The 20650-nt window shown below is 37.7% G+C and overlaps 1 protein-coding gene across 1 annotated transcript; it reads left to right on the top strand.

Moving 5' to 3' along the window:
• The first annotated feature begins 4521 nt into the window (after positions 1-4521).
• LOC109054648 (retinal homeobox protein Rx1) lies at positions 4522-11663 on the top strand. Its single transcript, XM_042738988.1, has 4 exons — positions 4522-4806; positions 5874-6251; positions 9261-9511; positions 10001-11663. The coding sequence occupies exons 2-4, from the start codon at positions 5957-5959 to the stop codon at positions 10448-10450; spliced, it is 996 nt and encodes a 331-aa protein (XP_042594922.1). The 5' UTR covers positions 4522-4806; positions 5874-5956; the 3' UTR covers positions 10451-11663.
• Positions 11664-20650: the final 8987 nt, after the last annotated feature.

Raw genomic sequence — 20650 nt, 5'->3', positions numbered from 1 at the left:
GAGGAGCCTGCGGACCCTTTTGAATAAGGGGGGAGAACAGAGAGACCATTTGACTGACAGGTGAAGCATCTAATCAGCCGATTAAAGGCCGACGCACGTCAGTGTCTCCAGAGGAAATATCAGCTTTAACAACGTTAAGAGTATCAGATTAAGTGTTTAAGGAGGAAAGTTTAACCTTGTTCTTTCTTGGGCTGTGAAGCGCCATAATAAACTGTCTTTTGATCCCTGCCGGGGCAACAGGGGGCCAAAAAAAACACAATTAAGGAGCATAACCACAGTCACCGATGTTGCAGCAGAAGACAGAAACCTCTGAAAGCTGTAAAAAGCATTACTAATCAGTAGTGTGTTACTAACAAAAGCAAGATTTTCTTTTTTTCTTGGACGGCACATGTGATGTTTACCCCTGGTAATAGTTGCTCAGGAGGGTTGCAGTTTGAGAAATCATTCATGTCTGGAGCCCAGCAGAGTTTAGTACTTACTGTAAGGTGTTTGATCAGACCACTATTTCAAACTATGATCACTAGTATAAGTATTGCTTGACTTATCAAGAGCCACATATTACAGACGAGGTATTCGTTTAGCAGTGTTGTGACGCATCTTACTACACATTATGCAATTGACCGCTAGTAATTGTGTTGGTGTAAATTATGCAAAAGGTTTAAAGAGTTCATTTAATTTTATTAAATTCCGCTGGTTATCATTTTCTAAGTTTCTTCCCACAGGGTCCCGTGATCAACCATACACGCTTGCATGTTGTGAAATTTCTGGCGGGATGTGAGAATCTGAGAAAATCTATGCCGAGAGCTCAGTGTGAGCCTCCATATGTTTGTTTGGTTATCGCTGTACAGGTAAACTGCACCACCGTCGCGCCCGTTCACTGGGTCGACAGAGGGGGTCTTACATGCTAATCTACAGATTACTAAAAGATGTCAGGAGAACGGGGAGGACACCACTGCGGGATAAACGGCATGTAAGCTCCACTCTGAACAGGCATTGGTCCCTTTTGGGATACCTACCAACATGCCGTGCAATAGTTCAGTTGAGGCCGAATAGTTGTTTTAAAAAAAGGTGCAGGATTTCCTCATATTTTACTACAAAATCCTCACCCTCAAAAAAGCTACCCAAACAGTTTCTGGACCTCATTGGGGTTTTTTCTCTCTTTCTTCATACTGTGAAATCCAGTGAGGTCCAACAACTATTTGGTCACCCACATTCTTCATAAGACCTTCTTTTGTGTTAAACAGACGGAAAAGAAAACTCACACAGGTTTTGGAAAAACTTGAGGGGTGAGAGTAAATGATGACAAGTTTTTTAGATTTGGCAAACCTAGCCCGTTAAAAACAGTTTTATTTTACATTGAGTGGGTCTCCTAATGGGGGCAAGCATGAGCTGGAAACTTCTCACTTTATCTGATATCTGACTAATATTACCAAGATTGGCTATTTACAATATAACCAGTAACAAAAACTGCTACTAAGTGTTGGGGTAAGCTATATTGCTAACATTTTTTATTCATATTCGTATTTGTGCCAATTACTCTTGTTTAGATCAGGTTTGCATATCTGTGAAGACCTTCTAAGTCTCATTTAAGGACCCCATTAATCAGAATTCGATTTTTGTGGATTTTATTTCATTTCCGTTAGCGTTGAAGCTAGTATTTATATGCTAACATGCTCATAAAAGTTGGTTTAATTGTAAATAGTGCATTTCAAATTTCAAACAGTTCTCTTGTTTTCTTGAGCACACAAATGATTTGTTGCATAAAATCTAGATGAAGTCCCACCTTATAAATTAGCAATGGAAAGTAGCAAGTCATGTTAATGGCTGGGATTTAAAGCAAAAGCTATTAGCTATAAACAGCCCAAAAACTACACTCATCAAGCAGATTCATTGGGCCTTAAGGCCTTCCACACTAAGAATAAAATAAAGAGAACTGTAACGATAACTATATAAGCATCCACACCAATGCACCATAACACCCTGTTTATTACATTTGTTGTCTGACACTTTAAAAACTTGAGCTCATTAAAGCATAATGGATTCTGATTGGCTGTCAATGTTTTTTGTATCATTCATCAGCTGGGAAAAAACAACAGCATTTTGAAACTGATTCCAACGACGTTGTTGAGGATGATTATGTTTGTTGTCTAGACTCTACTAAATTTTGAATGATTTTCAAAACTGTATCGTTATTGTTAAACTATATAGTTATTGTCTTTGGTGTGAACAGGCATTAATTTTGTTGAAATTTAGGATTCACCAAGCCCATTTTTCTCATGATCATGCATATAAAGAGTAGCGCTAGTTGTCATGGTGATAAGCTGAATTGCATAAAATGCTTTCCGTTTACAAAACATTCTGTACAATAGCCAACTTTCTGGCTCTTGTCTTTCTCCTTGCTTCCCCCCGGTGAGCTGACACAGCTCCTCTGCGTTAGCTGCTTTGCGTCTAATAGGATCAGAGGGCTTTACGTTGTCATCTGATAAACCTAATCCTCTTGATAGCTGCGCTGCACCTTCTGAGCCAATTTGTACTCAATTAGTGTAATGAGGAAAACAAGCACAGAGCTTCAGGAAATACATCAGCGTGATCGAATAATTGCACTGTCTCTCGTCCAATCCCATCAAAAATCAAACTGAGAACTCAAATTGTTGACAAGAAGTGACCTTTCTCCCAAGACGACTCTATGAACAAGACCAATAGTCTAGACGTGGATCCCAGATTGGTTGGACCAATAGTCTAGTTTTGGTTCCCAACTTATAGGATCAACTGGTTGAAATACTCGTCTAAATAGTGGTTCTCCAACTGGTTGGACCAAAAGTCTAGTTGTTGGTTCCCAGCTGGTTGGACCAATGGTCTTTCCGGGGGTTCCCAACTGGTTGGACCAATGGTCTATTCGGTGGTTCCCAACTGGTTGGACTAACAGTCTAGTCAGTGGCTCCCAGCTGGTTGGACCAATGGTCTATTCGGTGGTTCCCAGCTGGTTGGACCAACAGTCTTTTTGTTGATTCCTAAATGATTTGATCAACAGTCCAGTCAGTGGCTCCCAGCTGGTTGGACCAATATTTGACATTCCCAACCACAATTGTTTACTGAATTGAATTCTGACATATTTGCATATAAGCCCAATCAAACTCTAGAGTATTTAAATGCAATTTGGTTCTAGGAACTCCCATTATCCTCAAATGCCTCATGAGCCAACAGGGATCCCATACACGTGAGATGCAGCTCTACGATGAAACTTTAAGCTTTCCAGGTATTTTCTATCTCCAACCTTGTCCTTTGATGATTGACTCTGGCTCACGAGACTTAGACATCAATCTGGCAACATGTATGCAAGCATACGGTTAAAGTCAATCTTTCCTGGAGGTCTTTCGTGTTGGCTGGTTTTAGCCACTTGCACTGGCTGAAACATTTGGCGGAGCCAAGGTATTGTATTTCAATGATATTTAAGAGGTTTTTGGAATACATTTCAGACCATTTCTTTTCTCTTCATTTTTCGTCTCACATCTGTAAACTAACACTGACCCAAAACAAATACAGTAAGTGAGCTTCTTCAAAGTATCTTAAGACTCATTGAGGTCAGAGGAAAGTCTTCAGTGTCTTAAGCCTCGTTGGAGGTGTTGCTGATCAAGCTCCATTTAGCCCATCCAAGTTTTTAGACTTCTCCCAATGATTCCATCATACCAAGACAAGACAATAAGTGTCTATTCAAGCCTGAAAATTAATGTTTCTTCTGTTGTATGTTTAATAAAAAATTGCAGTTTATACTATATTTTACACAAATACAGAAGAAATGAGCAAATACAGTCATATTGGTGGAAGCAGTAGGATCCTTTACATGGATTCATTTGAACGTGAACAAGTTAATCTTGTTCTGAGGTCATATCTCTTAAGCAATGATCACTCATGAGTTTGACTAGGTTAACTCTTTAATGAGTTGTTAAATGAGTCTGTGCTCATGTCGTTTGCTTTAATTACTCGGCTAATTATTCTGCAGGTGACAGTATTGAGTATTTACTGTAATACCTTCTGTGACGCGTGCAGTTCACGCAAAGACATGCTCCACATGTTAAAATAGATAAATATTTAAATGACATACATTTTATGTAATATATGTATATGAAAATTGTGTGTAATAATAATAATACATAAAATGATATTTATAATTTATTTAATGGATATATTTTAGCATTTCTTTTTTTTATTTTTTATATATGATTTAATATTTGGTCTAGTAATGGATCTATATTTTTTAAGGCTAACAATGTTCTACCAGTAGGCATATTTTTACATATATATGCCAGTAACAGCTTTCGGGTGAAAGATCTTTTAGTTTTAATAGTACAAGCATCAGTGAAAACTTTCAGTTCATCCTTTTGTCTCTAAAACAATTGAATTTTCTAAGAGGAAGGAGAAACAGCTTCATTAGTGTCGCCCCCCTCCTGTGGGGTGAATTCAAGCTCGATTTAGAGCAATTACTTGAGCAGAAACCGTCTGTCAATCATTCTTAAGGGGGAAGAGTCCCAATGAATGAGCTCCTGTAATCCTCTGCTATTATTTCCCTTCTGAAGAGACACACACACACACTTACACACCAGCTCTCTGTCCAGCAGAATCCACTGGAGAACTTCTGTGCATTTGTGTATGTATTTATGTTTAAAGTGAGAGCGGTCGAGGTCGGTCGGGGCATACAGTAGCAGACGGAGGCGTGCTCATCACCCGCATGTGACCCTCTGCAGGGAGAAACAGGTGGATGCGGGTCAGTCTGGATACAGAAAGCGCACGGAGCATCTCGTGTCAGAGGTACGTCCCATACTCCGGTCACTCTGTCCGTAGGGAACTTTCTTCAGAAACACATTCACAGAAAAAAATATATATTTTAAGATATTTTTATTTGAATTATCTGACATCTGATAATATACATGATACACATATATTACATATTAAAATATATAGATCTGCTATAATATTAAAATGACTATTATATACATGTTCATGTAGCTGTAGTAAATATATACTTTTAATAAATAAAATATGTATATAATACATTTCTATAAATTTACATATATAATTTTATAATACATATTTTATTATTTAACAATTTAACATCAAGCTCAATTTTGGAGGTTTAGATAATTATTTGAATCTGGTTATGTATTTGGATTTATAGAAGAAAAATGTTAATCTTGCTGTTGTCAGATTATCAGTAATTACAAATATGAATGTTATGTTAATGTTCATATAAATGTCTTTGTCATATGCCTAGATCATCTGATTTTCTGTGAATGCATATATTATATTGTGTGTTGTTTTGTGGTGTGATATTTATTCATCACGAATAGATTAGTCTGTAAACTTTTTTACATTATCTCTAAAAGGTAAAGTAGAACAAAATTAAAGCAAGAGTTTATTTAAACTTGTTTAGCCTATTTTTCTATGAATATTTATACACAGGAGACCTCATTAAGACACTTTTAACATAATGTTAATGAAGAAATTGGTCTGAAATGCATTATTTTGCACACCTGTTGATTTTAGACTTTTGGGTGTGTCAACCATTTATTGTATTAAAAAAGACTATAGATATGCTTGGATATTTATTAATTCCGTATACATTTATAACCATTTTATGTATTATTATTTATTTTTATTATTGTAAAAATAAATTTGGAAAAAAAATAGAAGAGCTTATTTGAACTTGCTTAGCCAAACCATTAATACCTGGAGAATAGTTTGGTTATTCTATAAATAGTCAAAGAAATTAGAACTCATTAAGCCACTTATAAAGAAATATTAATGAAGAAATTGGCTTCTAATGCATTATTTAGTGCACTTGTTGATTTTAGTTTGTTTTTGATACCTCCAACTAGGTAAAACCAGTCCGTTTTGGATTCCTCCATCAGATCAAGATCAAGTGGTTTCATTAGTTGGACTGCCTCATCCCAGCATTCGAATGCATTTGTCACTGGACACCATGAACATGGTGGATGACAGCTGTCTTTCCCCCAGTAACTTCCACGAGATGGTCAAAGCAGGGGGCGCGGCGGTGGGCACCCGTGTCCACAGCATAGATGTCATCCTGGGCTTCAACAAGGACCAGGATCCTTTGCTCAACCCTGGTGGCAATGTGGTAACACACAAAGTTGGAGGTGAAAGTCTTGGAGATCCAGGGAAGCAGGACCAGCGGGTACAACCCTTCGGGCACCTGCCAGCCCTCAGGGACGGCTCGGAGCAACCTGCATTTCACGGTAAGTTCTTCATAGGTCAAATATCAAGTGTTTCTTGCAATTACTCCCTAACTAGCCTCCTGTGATGGTTAGTGCATTTAGACACACTGTTAAAAACTTCTTATTCTGAGCCCTCCTTTTGATTTTAAGGTGACAGTAGTTATGTTTCTATTCACCTATTTTTATGCGCATTTTGGATTATCGCATTAAAAAAACGCTGAATAGAAATGACAAGATGCGCATAAATTCTAAAAATGCACATAAAAAATTATGCGCACAACTGAGTAGGATAAACTTTTTAACAGATAAGAAAAAATGTGCATAAACTATGATGGAAACACAGTTACCAAATAAATTCCACCATGCGCATTGAAAAATTCATGTGACTTTGCGCTATGAGACGGGATAACTTAACTAACCAGCGGACCAATCTCGCTCACAGGCATCTATATGCTGTTTCAGTCTGTTCCCAAACAGCAGGCATGCACCTCTAAAAGCAATGACTGCATTTATTGTGTTACGTCTGCTCTCTCTGAAGTGAAAGTAATTTATTACATACAAAATATTCAGTGGCTTCTCTTCTTAGAGAAATTTAGTGCCAGTTTATCAGGAAGTGACGATTTTGTTCTCTTTGACTCGTTGGATGGAAAGGGTGCTTTATTCGCAAATGTTTTATACGATATTCCAGTTTTGCGCATTAGTTAAATTCGCATCTTTGGATGGAAACATGGCTAGTGGCAGCTCATCAGGGCATTAGCATCAAGCGTCACCTTAAGAGACCTAAAGGAAAGTCTGACGCTTCTTTTATGTAACTTACAAAACCAACGGCACAGTTACCTAGATGCATTCTGTTAACATGCCATCCGTAGTTTCCATTAACACTACGGATTGAAGAAAGATGGATGCTCCTAGAGAATGATTGTTTTGCTTAGTTGTTCTTTCATAGTGCTGTATACTTCAAAGTTGCCTCAGATGTTTCATCTAAAATTCCTAATTAGAAGATTGCTAGACATGCTTTAAGATAATAGCTAAGATAATTTGGTCTTGGAAAAATCTTGAGAAATGGTTGACACCTCAGACTTTGGTTGACGAGACATGCATTTGTTGGGCATTAAAACTTGAAAAACTCTTGCGATTATGAAGAGATCTTGTTTTTATGGTGTGTTTTTTGGCAGTGGTAATATGCCAGGCTCAATCAGGCCTGAATATGAAACAAGGTCCTTTCAAACCTGAAAATAATTTGGCAATGGGGCTCATCCCTTGTTCTCATCCCCTTGTGGAATTCCTATAATCTTCTCCTATCTTAAACAAGATTGCACAACTGTGCATGCCGACATAATCATTTTTCTATTCTGCGCCAATTTTTTTTTTCCATTGGGCTCATAATCCATCATGCTTCTTAGTCCTGTGATGAGAGAATCTTGCGCATGACCCAGAGTTGACTTGCCTGACTCAAAAGGGACAAGATCCTTTTGAACGGTTTGAGCCTTTGAGATCGATTGTCCTCATTTGACGCGAGTTGCCAGCAAGTCTGAGCATTTTTATTGGGCTGTCTTGAATCTGACAGGCGGTGTGCTGATCCTTGAACCAGGATTGACCCCCTACCATTGTGTGAGTTCAGTCTATTGCCTGTTAATGATGCTAGCTCCGCTAATCTAGAACGCTTGTTCCAGCCTGATAATTAAACCTTGTTCTGGAGTTGTTTTCATACTTTGTTTTCATGTAATTACTGTTTTAAGGAGTTTTATCCATTCTAGCTAGCCTACATTGAGATTATGCATTTTTTCACCACTACGAATAAGTGTATTCAGGTAGTCAGAAAGTCTGTGTTCATTAGCATACACTTTTCCCAAAGCGTGAACTTAACCATGTGCTGATTGCAAGGACAGTCACCCCAGGAAGCTTAAATCTGCAGTTAAGTGTCCTCAAGGACACAGTAATGATAAGGGTTCACTTCAAGTCCAGTTCATTGGTTGATCTTATCTGGGATTGAACCTGCAGCATCTGAGTTACAAATAGAACCTTCAGCATTTCATTACTAATGAAAAAAGCTAACAGATAAAAGTGTATTGCTATTATCTATGCATAACACATATTACATTTTTAAATCTTTTTTTTTTAAATCTGAAAATTTCTGTAGATTTCATTTTGGTGCTGTATCTGTGACTTGCTAGCTTCATGAAACTATCGCCAATTTAATGTTAACAGCTATTTGGCTTGCATGTACATAACAACTTTGCAGCTATTGTTAATGTTCACTTGTTTAGTCAGCATGTGTTCTGAGCTCGTTTACAGTTGAACAGCACTAACTTGAGGAATATGTCAGCTACATCTTATGAGTGCAGTACACAAATCCACTCGCCCTGATGATCAGTATTTTACTGGAATTAACTGAATTAGCTTTCCAACTGGCAATGGGTCTCTCCAGGTCATCAAGGTAAAGCTTTTCCTAGAAACATAACCTTATGTTGAGGACATGGGGTAGAATCAAATGAAGCCCTTAGGTAGATTATGGTCTGGTCTACAGGTAAACCATCAGGGGAATTAACAGACTACATCTGTTTCTGCTTGGATTACGGGATGGGAAACCCTCAGTGAAAGCCATGCCTACCATCAGTGACAATAAAACTGCTCTAGTCCAAGCCTGTGTATTACAAGAGTTTTGGTCAGGAGTATTATGGGATTAGAATCTCAATTTTGGAAATGCCATATCAGTAATGAATTTACATGTAGTCACCATCTGTAAATAACAGAGATCATATTAGTCATCTTGTCACTACTTAATTTTACTGCAGTAGTAGGTTGTGTGGTGTTTTTGGTCAAGAATCAGTATTGGTAATAGCAACATTGCTTGTTCAGTCCCAAAAGAACTTTGTGCCCTTGGATATGGCTCTTAATCCCAGTTTGTTCCAGTGGGATTGCAATCTTGCAATATATTCATAATGCATCATGTAAAAACATCATGTAAAGGTCTGTCTAAAGTGGACTCTCAAGTCATGTCTTTTGTTCTTTTGTCACCTGTGGCTTTAGACGCTGACATATTCTCCAACAAGTGCAACGGGGACTTGAGCGACCTGCGGAAGTCCATCGAGAGTGACAGCAAGTCTCCGGACCTGGCCGATGGGGAGCAACCTAAGAAAAAGCACCGCCGCAACCGCACCACCTTCACTACCTACCAGCTCCATGAGCTTGAGCGAGCCTTTGAGAAGTCCCACTACCCTGACGTTTACAGCCGAGAAGAGCTGGCCATGAAAGTCAACCTCCCTGAAGTTCGCGTGCAGGTGTGTTTCAATCTCTTTGTGAAATTAAAAATATCAGTTTTCAGAGCACAGCATACGGTGTTGATAAAACCAGTCTCCAGTGTACGTACGCTTTGGATCTGGTATGCTGGTTCCTACCGTGAGATGCTGAAGTTCTGGTTTCTCCTCACCTGGTTGCTCAACCACAGACTTGCTGAAACCAGCTTGCTTAAACTTCTTAACCAGCAAGTCCACATTAGTTGACCACTTTATAAAAGAACCAGCTTATTTTGCAAGACCACCTTGTTCAAGCAGCTTCAGCAAAAAAAACAAGCAGCACTAACCAGCATTCATGCCAGCCTCAGCTGGTCTTTTCAGTAGGGTTTCTACACACGATCCATGACACATCCAACTTTGGTCATTTCCCAGTAAGTTCGGGAAACAAATAGTCTTACTGCACAGAAAACACTATCTTAAAAGCATAGGATTGCCATCACAGATTGATTATTTGAGATGTATGTGTTTGCCTAGGTTTGGTTCCAGAATCGCAGAGCTAAATGGAGGCGACAGGAGAAAATAGACGCCAGCACTATGAAGCTCCATGACTCCCCCATGCTCTCCTTCAACCGGCCGCCAATGCACCCCACCGTGGGGCCCATGAACAACACGCTGCCCCTTGACCCTTGGCTGCCCTCCCCTCTATCTAGTGCCACTCCAGTGCACAGCATCCCAGGGTTCATGGGTCCTACGCAAGGACTGCAAGCGGGCTATGCCAGTCACGGTTTCCTCAGTCCATCCCAAACCATGGCCCAAAGCATGCAGCCCATGCCGCCACCCATCCATACCAATGGCCCTCCTCCCTTCACTGACAAATACCCTCTGGAGGATGTAGATCAGCGCAGTTCTAGCATTGCTGCTCTGAGGATGAAAGCTAAGGAGCACATCCAGTCCATGGACAAAACCTGGCAACCCATGTGCTAAGACATCTCTCCTTGACTGCAGGCCTTCATATTTTTTTAGTTACTAATTGATACTTAAGGCTACTCAAGAACCATGTTTCTTGTCTATTCTCCAGGTCAGAAAATGTTGGGGCAGCAAAATGTAGGCGAGTTGCCATTTATTTATTTTTTTTGCAACTGAATATAACAACCACTGAGTCTGGATGAAGAAAAAAAAATTGTTTAGCATGTTCCATATATGTATTTTTAAGGCACACATTGGTGTGTTTTATGTCTTTCACTGTCCTAACAGGTTTAATTGGTTTTGGCGTGGATTCTAAAACCAGAGTTACTGAAATGTGAATATGAGGGCGTGTTTTGCATCACATGACCTCTGTCTGCAAATTCACACTTCCTCCTGAAGGACTGGTCCAGATGTTTTGGGTTTAAACAGAAGACAAATGTGGTCAGTGGTTAGAAAGGACCTCTTACACAGGCAGCTGATTTCATCAAAACCCCTCGTTTTGATCACAGTGGCAAGGACAAGGGGCAGAAATGATTGGCTTTGGGGGAGAGGTTTGTATGCCTCAGTGTTCATTAGAGGCAAATGCTTATTGGCAGATCAGTCTCCTGTACGTGCAGAAGAGCAGAAGGGGAATCTATCTGCCATCACCGCATCGTGACTCCCCCTTTGTTTGGGCCAGTGAATCCAAGTCTGATCTTTTTGTTTCAGCTTCTTTAGAGGGAAAGACTCACTATAAGACACCAATCAAATTCAGAAGGTTTTTTTTTAGATAAAACACCATCATTGTGCTTTAAGTGTGATTTTATGATGACTCAGAGAACAATTAACCTTCGAAACAAACCTGGCTTCATAGGAACAATGACATGTCCCACAAACACGCAAATGGGATTCGCTGCTTATTTTTGAAAGGAAACTCACTCAGTTCATGTTGCCAGAGTTTTTGTAGCAATAAATCATGTGTAGTTGTGTTTGACTAATGAAGTTCTGGACCACTAGATATTGACTCCTGTCAGGAAAGGTATTAAACTTTCAGGATGATTTGAATTATTCATTTGAACAAACTATGCTTACTAATAATGTTTTAGCTGTTTAAGGATGTCAAGGATGAAGAGTTTGTAGATCTTATGAATATATACAGTTGATTCAACTGTATAAGTAAATTGTTTTTTGTTTAATTTTGGTTTCCACAGTTCTGGGGTCCTTTGTGCCAAACATTAGTTTACAAACCGAATCTATGACGTTAGATGACTTGCACAGTTTGAACAATTGAAAAGCCAAAGCTAGACAGCAATATGACAATCATGGGTAATTAATTTGAGAGTATGATGTTATGTTTTTTTTGTCCAAGAATATGAATGTGGTCCCTATGTTTGTAATGTGTTCTAGATGTTTTCACGATTACATTTGAATCAAGCAGAGCAATGAATGCCCACAAACATTCTTAAGAATAAACAAATATAGTTTCTCAGAGATTTGCTGTCAGCTTGTTGTTTGGATGTCTATGTCTCTGGTTGAACTATAGGAAAAATTGTCTTTTTCACAGCCCCTCCTGTCTCTGTTTCTCCTGACCTGTGGCACCGAGCCAGCCTGTTAGGAAGATGAGGTTCCAGTCAATCAGCCTGGCCCTGGAGGGGGCATTGGCCCCAGGGTCCGCTGTTCCCTAATTGCCTCCTGACGCTGCTGTTCAGGCACATGTTCAGAGTGCCTGGTGCTCGGCTGTATTCATGATGTGTGAGCAATGCTCTTGGACAGATGGGACACTATGGGGGCCATCTGGGGCCCCAAAAAAACATGTGCTGGGAAAAGAGCAAAGGGGTGTAAATGTAGGCTCTTTTGTGTTGTACAGTTTCGTATGATGATTACCACAGAAGGTGTAGACTTGCTTTAGTCCAGATTTTACATTTAGGGAGTGAAATAAACAGACAAAAATTCCACAGACCTTAAAGGGATAGGTCACCCAAAAATAAAAAAAATTGTCATCATTTACTCACCCTCATGTCATTCCAAAGCTGTATGAGTTTTTTTCTTATGTTGAACATAAGAAAAGATATTTTGAAGAATGTTGGTAATCAAACAGTTGATGGTGCCCATTGACTTTCATAGTATTTTGCTCCCTACTATGAAAGTCAATGGAGACCAACAACTGTTTGGTTCTTCAAAATTCTTCAAAATATCTTCTGTTTTCAACATAAGAAAAAAACATTAACAGGTTTTAAGAATGAAGTGAGGGTGAGTAAATGATACCAAAATGTTCATTTTTGTGTGAACTATTCCTTTAAACAGGGACAGAAGCCAAGGAGAAGATGGTAAGCAACCACCCACCACCCCATAGCAACTGCTTAGCAACTTGATATAAATCACTCCAAACACATTTGCTAATCCATAGCAATGAGTGTTGGGGGTAAAGCATTACAAGTAACACAAGTTATGTAATCAGATTACTTTCCCAAGTAACTAGTAAAGTAATGCATTAAACTAAATATTTTAGTTACTTTTCAAATACATAACGCAAGTTACTTTATTTTCCTATAGACATCTCTCCTGTCCCATGTTGAGAGAAATCGTGAGTGAAATGCAGAGGCACTTTTTTCAACCTGAGGCTTATTCATTTCACTTCTGTTGTGTAAAGACCTTTGCAGTTGCCAAAAATATATCTTTTGGGTTTTTGTATTAAAAACAAATAAGCAAGCCCAGCCCAGATAACAAAATGTAAGGCAAAAGTAACATATTGCATTACTTTCCATAAAAAGAAATTAAGGAATGCAATTGGTCACTTATTTATCGAATAATGCAATGTTGTAATGCGTTACTTTTAAAAGTAACTTTCTCCAACACTGATATCAACACCTTAGGAACCACCAAGAACAACCTAATACCATACAGTGTAGTTCTACCAAAAAACAACAACAACATTCTGTTACCACATTGCAATGTCCTAACAACATAGATATGTGCTAAAACTAACTTAAACCTAGCAACATGCTTAAACCATACTGAGCACTTAAACTACGGCATAGCAACACCTTGGCAACCACAAGAATAATGTAAAAAAACACATTGTAACAACATACTACAAAAGCTCTCCGCTAAAACTTTGCCACATCATAAGAATCTTGTGTTAAAACTACCTTAGAACAACCTAGCAACCGCATAGTAACAGAACACTGAAAACTTTAGATAATACATAGCAACACCTTGGCAACCACCAAGAACAATCCAAAACCACATAACGTAGTTCTACCAAAAAACACATCGTAACATACCAAAACTAACTTAGAGCAACCTACAGTAGCATATAGCAACAATCTAAAAACCATATAGAACACTTAAACTGCATAGCAACACCTTGGAAACCACCAAGAAAAACCCAGAACCATATACTGTAGTTCTACAAAAAACATATAGCAATATCCTACTGAATCTAACGTAGAACACCCTAGCAACTGCATAGCAACATGCTAAAACCATACTGAACACTTTCACTACTGCATAGCAACACCTTGGCAACCACAAGAGCAACATAAAAATCACAAATTGTAGCAACATGCTTCAAAAGCGCTCCGCTAACACACAGCCTCATGCGAATAATCATGCATTTAAAACTAACTTAAAACAACATAGCAATCAAATAGCAACATAATACTCCAAAAACTTTACATAATGCGTAGCAACACCTTGGCAACGACCAAGAACAATGTATTTCTACAAAAAAAAATTAAAAATAAACCAACAACAAAAAAACAGTATTATACCAAAACTAACTTAAAACAACATTTCAAGCAACATGCAAAAAACCACATTGAACAATTTAACTGCGTAGCAACACCTTGGCAACCACCAATAACAAACTAAAATCACACACTGTAGCAACATGCTACAAAAACTTTCTGCTTTCGACATGTCCTAGGAACCACATGGTAAATGTGTTAACATTTGCGTAGCAATGCTAATGTTAAAATAAGTTTCAGTGAAAACAGGTTGCATTGGACTTGTGGAATATGCTCCTTACCATCTGTTTTGCTGTTGTGATCACGCTATACATAGTAAAAAAATATTAGTACTGTGGCTGAACTTTGCAGTGATGAAGGTAGGAAGTATTAGCGATTGCACGGATGGGAACGGAGGGTGGGAAGGCTGCTCATCAAGGTTAATGATGGAGAAAATCCCCCAATTAGAGCCTTTTCCCCCGCAGGCCAGGATGAGTTCAGTGCGAGGATTAGTGGCCAGGCCGAGACCGAGCAGCCACTGACCGCTGCACATCTTGGCAGACGGGCGGATGGGTTGAGGGTAGGCATGCGTTCAGCTGGACTGGCACAAAGGAATCATGGGAAAGCAGCAGTTCATCCACTGCGAAAAGCTTTGTTCGCCAGGCTGAGGGAAATATCCAGCTTTTCCTCTCTCATGCTTTGAATGTGGGTCAGTCTGTTGTGTTTAATGTCCATTTTATAATCTCACATTCGGTTCACAGGGTTTTTTTTTTAGTAGGTTAGATGTTTTAATAACACAGTCCAAGTGACATGTCATCCAGGACTGAAACTTTTAAAATTTTGTGAATGCATAAAGTTTTTCTCAAGATAATCTTTTAAAAAATGTCTCTGCATGAACTGACTGGAAAAATATTGCACCAATTCCTTCAGTCAGACATCTGGTAGCAAGATATATAAACCAAGGGTTAATCCGTGACAAATACGATTAAAACCATTTCCTCTGCGTGTCTCATTTTTATGGATATTAAAACATGAATATAATATGCTGTGATTACACAATATTGGCATTGGGTATTATTTTTATACAACATCATATTCTAAACTAAAGTTCAAAAGCACTGTAAAATACTGTAGAAAATTAGCATTAAGAAAATTAAGTTTATTAGTTATGCAATTAATTTCTGTTTGCAGTTTGACATTTTTATTGAACAATATTATTATGCCAAAAATATCATTACTCTAATGTGATAAAACTGTGTATATATATTATATTGTACTTCTATTAAAATCATACAATATTATATAATTTATATAATATACTGTATAAAAACACAAAATAAATAAATATAATAATATAATACATAAGAACTCTATAAATATAAAAATAAATTAAACCACAAAATTTTGCTGAGTGATCGTCTAAAACACGACTTAAACCAGCACATTTTGCTGAGTGATCGTATGGTTATCGAGGGAAAATCCTGACGCTCTGAATCACAGGACACCCCCACAGAGTTACTGTATTCATTAAGAACAATTAAGTCTCTAACGACTAAATTAATTGCGTAATCTATTATTTTGCTCCCTCGACACGGCGCAGGCTGAAGTTAACAGGCTGATGGGGATAATACGGGAAGCCAGCGGAATTAATGGGGTTTGATTAAGCGAGGTTTTCAATGGGACACGTCTCTTTTCGCATGACATAATTAGAGGTCATGGAGAATGGGTGGGAGGTGCTGGGCTAGATTTGAGGCCTGGCGCCAGTATTTCTTCTTTGTCATCATTTGTAAACATGTGGAATGCTGATGATTAGTAGGACAGTTGGAAATGAATCATTTATAGACATTATAACCTATATGGGTGATTCTTCAATTACTTTACAAACCCGATTCCAAAAAAGTTGGGACACTGTACAAATTGTGATTAAAAAAAGGAATGGAATAATTTACAAATCTCATAAACTTATATTTTATTCACAATAGAATATAGATAACATATCAAATGTTGAAAGTGAGACATTTTGAAATGTCGTGCCAAATATTGGCTCATTTTGGATTTTTATGAGAGCTACACATTCCAAAAAAGTTGGGACAGGTAGCAATAAGAGGCCGGAAAAGTTAAATGTACATATAAGCAACAGCTGGAGGACCAATTTGCAACTTATTAGGTCAATAGGCAACATGATTGGGTATAAAAAAGAGCCTCTCAGGGTGGCAGTGTCTCTCAGAAGTCAAGATGGGCAGAGGATCACCAATTCCCCCAATGCTGCGGCGAAAAATAGTGGAGCAATATCAGAAAGGAGTTTCTCAGATAAAAAATTGCAAAGAGTTTGAAGTTATCATCATCTACAGTGCATAAAATCATCCAAAGATTCAGAGAAATCTGGAACAATCTCTGTGCGAAAGGGTCAAGGCCGGAAAACCATACTGGATGCCCGTAATCTTCAGGCCCTTAGACGGCACTGCATCACATAAAGGAATGCTACTGTAATGGAAATCACAACATGGCCTCAGGAATACTTCCAGCAAACATTGTAGGTGAACACAATCCACCGTGCCATTCACCGCTGCTGGCTAAAACTCTATAGGACAAAAAAGAAGCATTATCTAAACATGATCTTCCACATCATTGCATTCTGTTTTTATTCACAATTTGTACAGTGTCCCAACTTTTTTGGAATCGGGTTTGTACTTAAAAGGTAGTTGTTGAAAATGAAATATACAATAGCTATGAAACTTTTATATTGGGAAGCTGGCAGGATTTATAATCAGAAATTCTACTTTGCCCTTTTTATTTATTTATTTATTTAGCACAAGATCTTTCAACTATGAACAAAAGTGGTATCTGTTACGTTTTAATTGTCAGATTGGGCTATAATTAATACATTTTAGAAATAATTTTGTTTTTAGTAAAATTACAGTTCATTAATTCTAGTTTCTATTGGGCAAAATAATTATATATATATTTTTTAATTTTACTGTTGAATTATGCTTGTTTTGCTCCTTAAATTTATCTTAAAAGCCATTAAATAGCCCAAAATACATTTTAATTACAAATTGTGCTGTTGAGGAAAATGACTTTTTTCTGCTTTACATTGTATTTCATATTTTCCATTCTGTGTGACAACATGCCCCAGCACGTGTTTCCTTTTTAAAAACCTATCCTGATAAATATTCACTGGTGTAAAAAGTGTGACCTGTCTGTTTAGTACTTTCACAAACACATCTGGGTGTACCAATCAGCACCAGCGTGCCTTTAATCTAGTTACAGATGTCATTAGCATGAGAGAAAGGCTCCAGATAGGCTACTACTGGAAACACCCACTGCTAAAAACACAATGAATGCCACCCTGGTCTCTAACAAGATTACATGTGAAATCAAATCAAAAGTCAAGATATTTTTTTCAGTGTGTCCAGTGCACCAGACTGACCTAATTTTGAAGAGCCACCAGCAGTTTCCGTTAAAGTACACACATTAAACTTAACGATATGCTTTATCGACTGAGCGACTCACTCGTTAACAAAGCTTGCGCCATCTCATGGAGTAATTTTGAATCGATTGAAAATGATTCACTGTTTCGAATCCCCTCACGCTGGTGACGCCTGCTGGCCAAACTGTTTAATGCAACAAAAACTCAGGCAAACGTGCCTAAAAACACCTTTTCGAACCCATTGCTAATGTTTTATTGAAAGTGTGGCCAATGCACAACCATCAAATACCATTAAATATTAAGTTCATGTATAATATGTTTTTCATTTCATTTTATTTTATTTGATTAATGTACGGGGATTGTTTTGTTTGTTAAATGGGGGGCTTGCGAAAGAAGCCAATAAGAGAAAATTACGTCTTGCTTTTTATCCTACACATGTGTCATTAAAAATGTTTAAACTAATCCGATAATAATCCACAGTAATATATTGCGGCATTATGACGTGCCAAAGTCTCGTTACAAAAAATGATTCACAAAGCTTCGAAGCTTTTTGAAAGCACCCATCACAGAAAGAACTGCTGTATTATAATATAATATAATATTGAAAGAGCCGGCCAAGCCATTAAGCGACCTTCCCATTGCAAAGGGCCTCATGGCCAGCAGAGGGCCCCCTAGAGTCACTGCTAGCTAGTGGGTAAAAAATGGGCAGGCAGCTAGCGGATCGTTAGGAAAGATTAGATGAATGTGATCATTTATGGTTGGGCCTTTTTTGGGCCTGAAATCGCTGATACAACCTTTAATTCAATTTTTTGTTTTTTTAGCAAATTACTTTTTTCCAAGGAGACCATGTATGCATGTACGCGCACACAAATACACAAGTTTGGATTTTAATAGTTCTATTGAAATGTTACGTAATTCTTATTATTGTTACTATTAATCTTGTTTGTGGTGCTTTAGATGTTATTGTTAATTTTGTTTATTTGAAAAATTCAAACATTTAAATATTCTATTTATTATTTATTTTATATAATATTTTATTTAAATGTTTTTCTATTTGCTTTATTTCATTTAAATTATATATAGGCTGTTGTTTGTGCCTCTTAAACTCTGGTGTCAATTAAAAATGTTTCTTTGATGGTCAGTGAAAATCACTTTATCAGTCTTTTTATTCAGCAAGTTCATCAGAGTGTGTTCGTTGCACTGCACTGCCATTCAGCTCAGTGGTATCATAATTTTCCTGTTAGACATCAACATGGAACTCAACTCAAGAACTCAAGGTCTTTTATTGTCACTCTGAACATGTTGCCACATAAGAACGAAATACTTACTCAGGACCAGCAGCGTAAAAAAGATAATTAACATACAGCATACATAGAATAATTAAAACATAATTTAATAGACTAAAATTTTTTAAAAATAACATAGTAGATATAATATGTACAGTATAGTTATAAGGTAGTCATAGCTTTTCTTTAGGCCTTACTTAATAATATAATATAATATAATATAATTTAATACTTTTTTTCAACCTGTTGTATAAGAACTGTCACAAATATAATATAATATAATATAATATAATATAATATAATATAATTTAATACTTTTTTTCAACCTGTTGTATAAGAACTGTCACAATCTTGTTTCCTGTTCCATCAACTGGCAGCAGAGATTATACATTTATTTAGCAAGATTATGGAATACTTTGAGAAACTAAATAACCTTTCAGACTTGAGAAAAACATAATAATGCAACTTCCGAGGGATATCATTTCAGCAGAGCTTGTTGACGATTCATTATTTTCGGAGACAATCGACATTAGGACGCGGATACTGTCGAATGAGCTCTCCTTGTATATTCCTTTAACAAGTATTCAAGTTTCACATCTGTCACTGCTCTTGACTGAATTACTTTGTAGTTTTATCAAGAATTATTCCACAGTCAAACCAAAAATTATCAAACGATTAATCACAATCTTTCAAACTATTAATACCAGTGGGTGCGGGACACTAGTTAATTTATGTAAGTGAGTATAGCAAAATAAAGTAAACTGTGACATTATACCCAAAAATTCTTTATACAGTGGACTACCAGTAAAACTGATTAAAAAATTGGGACCAAAAATTATTCAGACTCTTTGACCTGACCATGTTTTGCTTAAAGGGGTCATATGATGCGATTTCAATTTTTCCTTTCTCTTTGGAGTGTTACAAGCTATTGGTGCATAAAGAAGATCTGTAAAGTTGCAAAGACTAAAGTCTCAAATTCACAGAGATATAAAAGTTAAGAGTCAACCACACCCCCCTAAAATGCCTCATTTAAACACGCCCCCACATCTCTACATCACGATGTGGGAAGATTTGCATAACACCGCCCAGATGTTCATGCAAAGAAGGTGTAACTTTTATTCTTGCTGTATTGTTGTTGTTGTTGTTGCTGCCGCCGCCATGTTGTGGAGATGCTGTGTTTCATTGTGGCAAATTCAAAGGGAAGCTTCTTTGTTTGGTCTCCCAAAAGAGGACACAACTAGAAATCAGTGGTTAAGCTGTATTTACAACACTGTTCCAGAACAGTACAACCCAAATATTAAGATGTGTGCAGCGCATTTTACGGAGGATTTTTTCCTGAATCTGCAGAGTAGCCTACAATGAATCTGTTCTCAAAGTCTGTTTCTATAAAGTGGGGCAGTCCAACTTTGCAAGGACAGTCTGGTGCTTCTGACTCACAGCCTGTAAGTACGTTTTTTTATATTTCAAGAATTTGCCACTGATGATTTTATGTTTACGCGCCGCAATATGCAACGCAACGTGTAAAAGACAGTATAAGTCATTATAATCAGTAAATATGTCCCCACTGGATGCAACAAATGCCTCGTTTATAATGGGTTTTATTGTTATTGTCTTGTCATGCCGGTGTTCTGACCGGGACACACATCACAGTATAGTAAGGGGTGTAACATTTTCATCACACGCTTGAGGTATTCAGCCAATCACAACGCACTGGATAGCTGGCCAATCAGAGCACACCTCGCTTTTCAGACCGATGAGCTTTGTAAGAAACCACGTGTTTCAGAAGGGCATAGAG

Source organism: Cyprinus carpio, chromosome B15 (genome assembly GCF_018340385.1).
Source record: "Cyprinus carpio isolate SPL01 chromosome B15, ASM1834038v1, whole genome shotgun sequence".
Lineage (NCBI taxonomy): Eukaryota > Metazoa > Chordata > Actinopteri > Cypriniformes > Cyprinidae > Cyprinus > Cyprinus carpio.
This window is presented reverse-complemented; position numbering and strand designations above follow the sequence as displayed.